The sequence below is a fragment of the Camelina sativa genome, chromosome 1 (genome assembly GCF_000633955.1).
Source record: "Camelina sativa cultivar DH55 chromosome 1, Cs, whole genome shotgun sequence".
Classification (NCBI taxonomy): Eukaryota; Viridiplantae; Streptophyta; class Magnoliopsida; order Brassicales; family Brassicaceae; genus Camelina; species Camelina sativa.
This window is the reverse complement of record NC_025685.1, coordinates 11,692,101-11,698,721: the sequence shown is the minus strand read 5'-3', so window position 1 is coordinate 11,698,721 and position 6,621 is coordinate 11,692,101. Positions and strand designations below refer to the sequence as shown.

At 30.7% G+C, this 6,621-nt stretch overlaps 2 protein-coding genes across 2 annotated transcripts; one reads left to right on the top strand and one right to left on the bottom strand.

Annotated features, from left to right (window-relative positions):
* Positions 1,726-2,423, top strand: LOC104788177 (ethylene-responsive transcription factor ERF098). Its single transcript, XM_010513891.2, has one exon. It carries the CDS (start codon positions 1,790-1,792, stop codon positions 2,210-2,212), a length of 423 nt encoding a protein of 140 aa, XP_010512193.1. The 5' UTR covers positions 1,726-1,789; the 3' UTR covers positions 2,213-2,423.
* Positions 3,918-4,316, bottom strand: LOC104706908 (ethylene-responsive transcription factor ERF095-like). The gene has a single exon (XM_010423146.1). The coding sequence runs from the start codon at positions 4,314-4,316 to the stop codon at positions 3,918-3,920; it is 399 nt and encodes a 132-aa protein (XP_010421448.1).

The following is a 6,621-nucleotide window of genomic DNA, read 5'->3' as shown; positions in this document are numbered from 1 at the left end:
TAATCCATCTTCACTTACATATATAGGAGTTTGTGGTTTTCTTATGTTGTTAGTTGTGACAATTATTTTACGATAATTTAGTTTTTTTTTTCTTCCTTTTTTTGTGTTTGTAAACTGATAGATCATGTTAAAATTCACCAACTTAGTTTTAGCGTTTTAGGGAAAAAAAAAAAACCCCTCTTAGAATTGAACAAAAACTAAAGTCCCGCTATAACTCATGCGAATTAGATTTGAAAACAATATTATTTATCTGAATCTAAATTTTCATAAATAACGAACTATCCAAGTGTAATTTTTCACTCAACGGATGAAATGGAATGTTGTATTAGTTAGTCCTATTAGCTACGAGTTCGAATTATTATAACTTTATAAGTGATCTAGAATGATGATTTACGTTTGTAGACCGCACCACATATTGTAAAATATAACAACGGAGCAATTTTCAATTACTACGTGAGTTACCAAATATTCCCTGGATCACTCTTTCAAAATTGACAATAATTAAATATCACACTATTGTAGATATTGTACTATGAAAGGGAAAAAACACCAAATGTTCAAAGATAGCTTCGGAATCAGAACTCATGTAACATCAACTGTAAAGTTCGAACAAAATATAATATTCCAGTTTTGGTAAATCAGAATCCCATCCCTGATTGAAAAGATTAAGGCAAAAGAGACATCTCACAATTTAGGTAAAAGAAAGTGCAAACATAACCGGACATATAAACATTGATCTGACATTTACAAGATGTAAAGCTATATATATTAAGTAATTTTAATAATTTTGCGTTTCACTCCATTTGTAGAGTGCGATCCAGTAACCATTTTTTGCTTGTTGTGTTCGGAAAAGATGAATCGAACATAACTTATTTTAAGAGAAATTGGATGATATGGGACATATGATAAAATGTAAAGTGAAGATGACTATTAGTTTAGTTATGTAGAAGAAAAAAACATTTCCATCGATGAAAAAGAGCAAAAAAAAAACAATGTGGCAGAATCGTCAAATACACTTTTATTTCTGGTTTTTATAATAATTAATTCTTAGAAATTTTTATATTTGGTCTCTCTCTCTATGTCTATGTCCACACACAAATGTTGTAATGTTTATTTGCAAGAACGACAGGAAAGATGTATTCTTAGTGTTAAGAAAACTATAGAATAAGTTTTCCATTTTTGTTGAAGATCGAATTTTTAATTTTCATTAAATTGTCAATTTTTATGTAAAGGATACATGTTAGCCTGTCGTCATTGAATGCGTAGGACTTACGGGATTGGGCATAAATGGTACTTAATTACTTTGGTTAAATTATGCTTTGTCTATATTCTATGGACTTCAGATCTTAATATTTGCGAGCATATTAAAATTACTGTTGTGAAGATTTTTAGAATCCTAGATTACCTAAGTTAATCTAGGATTACAATTTAGTTCACTCTAGAGTCTAAGAACTAATTAAGAACAACCACCAAAGTTGGTTTGTGCAGCAGATGGAACCTTCCTGAATGAGACAACGACGATATATTATATTATTATTATTAATGCATAAAAAATAACTAAATCAATAAAAATAATAGAAAGGGTATAAATGGAAAGAACAGTCAACCCAAGAATCGTCAAGTCACATGAAAACGAACGTCGATTCTGACTCGGCGAAAACCCAACCTTTTATATAAATAAATAGCTAGACGCATTATATAATGGCATCATCCATATATCTCTCTCTTATTAAACAACATTGCTGACCAAGCTCTTACTAAGCAAGCCATTCTTGAACCACGAAAGTTAATGGAGAGCTCAAACAGGAGGAGCAACAACCAGTCACATGATGACAAGCAAGCTCGTTTCCGGGGAGTACGAAGGAGGCCTTGGGGAAAATTTGCAGCAGAGATTCGAGACCCGTCAAGGAACGGTGCCCGTCTTTGGCTCGGTACGTTCGAGACAGCTGAGGAGGCGGCGAGGGCTTATGACCGAGCAGCCTTTAACCTTAGGGGTCATCTCGCTATACTCAACTTCCCTAATGAGTATTATTCACGTATGGATGACTACTCGCTTCGCCCTCCTTACGCTTCTTCTTCTTCTTCGTCATCGGGTTCAACTTCTACGAATGTGAGTCGACAAAGCCAGAGAGAAGTTTTCGAGTTTGAGTATTTGGACGATAGGGTTCTTGAAGAACTTCTTGATTCAGAAGAAAGGAACAGACGGAATTAATCAACGATAGTTTGGTTTTGTTATTTTATGTGGCAATATATATTGTGGCTACTACGTGCATTATGTTCATGTAGCTCGCTTTGTAGTACTTGATTTGGTATTTTTATAACGTGCCACGACCATAAGTAGTAAGATAAGGCGTACCTTGCGTTTTCATGAAATATAAACGTTAGGTGGTTTAATTAAGTACGTACACCAGCTTCATTATTTTCCTATATTAATTATCTGCATGTAAGTCGCGTTATAGATGATTCAATGTCAAAAAAAAAAAGAGTACACACTTCATCAGTTTGTTAACTTCATCAGTTTGTAAGACAAGAAATTTTCATTAATTATGACCGTCGTCAAGAATCTACCGACGATGAACTGATATCGGTGAAACGAGATGATCTCAGATAACTATATGATATCTCTTTACTTTCACCATCTTTGAATATGGAAATCGACTTTGTAAAAACTCAAAAGCTAGAAAACATCATCGTAGATGTCTACGTTAAACTTTTTATTACTAATTACTCTGAAAAAATACTATATTGTTTGTAAACTTTAGTTTGTGACAGTATGAACGCATCCGATCAATCAGCATGATATCTAGAATATCAAATATTGTTTAAGAAAGAGAAAAAAAAAACAGTTCTTATTTCAACTGACGTAGTGATGATCCCTAGTTCCCTACTATAAAATTATACGAGAAAACTATAATATGAAAATCGTAATATAAAATAAAGTCTTTAAGATCTTTGAAATTTTATTGGAAAGAATATAAAGTGTTACTAAAATTCCTAAACCTAAGTAGACTATTCTGAAAACCCTATAAAACTCTAAGAATCATACCTTAGTATTGAAAAAGACAGTTATATACTACGATTAATCAAATAAGTAGAATACATAAATATTGAAAAGAATCAGTTGCATCACTTTCCAACATAAGGAAGAAATTCGACAAAAGATTAAGAAAGGTTAATTTTCAAATGATTCTTGACATAGAATTTTCTCTGTTTTTACCGATTATTATATATTTATTTTTCTTTCTAATTGTTATGTGTCTCTCTCATTGTTTTGAAAAATATTGAATACCATATTACGGAAAGATTTTCATTATAATGATAAACCAAAAGAGAGAAGTTGTGAACGACCTCTTAATTTAGGAATTGTCTATAGAAACGTAAGAAAGAAAATTCTACTGTTCTAGTACTACTACTCTTGTTCCGTTCGTAGGTAAGAATTAGTTTGCCAGTTAGGTCGATGATATCGTAAGTAGGAGTCAATTATGAAGTCCATGAAAATAGAAAACCTCCATATATAGTTTATATGATGCTACGCTGTCTTCATTAACGAGAAATATGTATCACAGTTTACTATATAGAATTAAGTCTAAAACTGATAACATCATACTGTATATATAAATATATTTTTCCAAACAAAACAACCGACCAACTTTTGAAATGTGAACTAGTAATTTGAATTTCCCGGGGAAATTGATACATAAGTACATAACAGGATACACTTGATTACAGAAAAAAAAATGATTAAGAATACTACAAAAAAATATAACCCAAGTAGATATGCCAGTGGTGTTACTATGTCCTTATGCGGATTCAAAACAGTATAATATATTTTTGTATTGTGAGTGAGTAGTAACGGTCTAACAACTTAAGGAGGAAAAAAAAATTAGTGACAGTGGATTTAACGGTTTGCATCATTTCTAAGTGCCTTGGTTATAGTTCTCTCCATAATCTAAAAGCTCCTCCAATATAGTATCGTCTAAATACTCAAACTCAATCACTTCCTTCCCGTTACCACCGCCTCCTCCTTTGTATTCCGACGACGAAGAAGCCACCACATTCCCATGGCCTCCACTTGGACTGTTCCCCATCATTGGGTACTCATGAGGGAAATTGAGAACGGCCCTTTGGCATCTCATGGCAAAAGCGGCTCTATCGTAGGCCCGAGCCGCATCGTCAGCTGTGTTAAACGTTCCGAGCGAGACACGAGCACCATGTCTAGCCGAGTCGCGTATCTCAGCCGCATATTTTCCCCACGGACGCTTCCTTACCCCTCTGTATTTCACCTCGTTCGTGTTAGACGACTCTCTACGTTCCATATATGAAAAGCTTTTATGTTTTTGCATGTACATGAGTTGATGATAGTAGTGATAATTTATACGTGGAAGTAATGTGATTCTATTAGAGAATCTAGTGGACGTTATTTTAACGCACGTGTGTGTTGAAAAGCCTCCTTTAAGTTCAATAAATAAAAGTTGAAATCATGGGAGTAAATTGCAAATTACATTATATTAGTGCCATCGTAAGAGTATGAGTCGGGCAGACAAACTATTGTTGCTGCTCAGTGTACATTATAATTTAGGAAGAAGTAAGGGGCTAAAATGTAAAAATTAAAAGGTCAAGGAGACGGCTAAGTTGAAAGAAAGTAGTTTTATGACAACGGACCAAAGAAGCTCTCAGCCTCTCAATTGATTGTCTCACGTGTCAACTTTGACCGCACGTGTATTAGATTCTCAAGTCTTTTAAATTTCATTTTGACTATTATTATCAAACACACTAGATTTTAACCCCCAATATACCGAGAAACAATATTTTTTTATAATATAATTTTAAATTTTATTTGTTTGTTATATTTGGTTAAGTAGTATTTGAATTGTTCATTATTAATATAAATAATAAAATACTTAATAAGTAATTTATAAGATATTATCTGATTAAGACATAATTTTACTAATGATTTAATTGTATTACAAAATTTAGTTAAATTATCCTAATTTGATATGTCTAACAGTCTAATATTTGTAGTGTTGACTAAATAATTAAATGAGGATTTAACCCATATTTTAACATTAAATTAATATTTTTAATACTAATGTTATTTCAAACCCGTCAAGTCTTATAACCTGTCCCGCCATATAATCATTTTATATAGTATTTTAAACTATTTCTAAGCAATAATTGTAAGATTTTTATTGATAAAGGAAAATATCAATGAAGTGGAGATATTATAATGATAATACCCTATTCAAGATATTAATTAAGGAATATGATGTATAATGTAAATATTGTATAAGTATAAACAAAAATTGCTTTAGGAAAATATAAATTAATTTAGAAGAGATATTTTAGGATTCAAATTGGTGTAACGATTTTATAGACATATTTATTGAGTACTCGATTTTCAATTGCCATATTTAAGTTATTATTTTGTGCAATTTTGTAGGGATTAACTTTGTAAATAAGTATAATTTCAAGGGTAGAACACAAAATGTACATCAAAAATATCAAAAATGTATATATAGATAGAGATGTGTGTGAATCTTGGTGCCTTATAATGACAGGTAAAAATATGACACATTTATGACTTCTATTAGAGAAAATATAAAATAAGCATGCTTACTACTTTTATTTGGTTAGTTATACAGTATATATCACTATGTGTTCAATTCATTGACCAGAAGATGAAAAGTAAAGTATGGTAAAATCTTATAGTGTATTAAATTGTATGATCGAGTATGATTTATTTTTGTGTATAGAAATATTTAAATAAAATGGAAAATATTCTAAAATCGCACTTTTTTTTTCCTTAAATATATTGATCTTACGAACGTGAGACATTTGGGCTGGTTGAGTAACTCTTTTACAAACGATCGTTGAGCATATGATCTACTATTTGCATGCAACTATCAAGTAATTGAGTTTCTCTATGTTATATAGCGTATGAACAAGATATGTTAGTTTTATACACAATTACTGGAATTTACATACATAAACAAATATTCTTTGCCGTTATAAAGTTAAATTTCGTTTGTTTCATAAAGAGTATTATTTTAGAGTTTTAATGTTATTTTACAAAAAGTGTTATTCTATAATTTTAATGTAACTTTTACACTAAATTTCTTAATTTTACTCTTAAACTAAAAGCTAGTAAAACTATTAATTATTTATTAAATAGAGGTATCTATATATATATATATATATATAATTGGTGTTGTGATTAGAAGTTTGTGTAAAAATGTGTAAAAATGGCACTCTTTAAAAAATGGTGAAGCATTAAATAGTTAATATGATTGGTGTTGTGATTAGAAGTTTGTGTGTTTGTGAGACAATTTGATGTTTTTTTTTGGTAATAGACAATTTGATTTTCTGAGTGTGGATGTATGAAGGTAAATTTCTTAAATTATATATACTAAATAGAAAAAAAAAACATATTGTGTGTTTACTTGTGCTCGTGTGATACTTGTTTTTGGTGGGATACTTGTTTTTTTGGGTGGGATACTTGTTTTTTTTTACAAAATAAACATAAATCTAAATGATAAATCATATTTTACTAAGTTGGCAAAACAAAGAAACCAAAACGAAAAAAAAAGAAATTCCAATTACGGGATTAAGCCCCTTTATTCG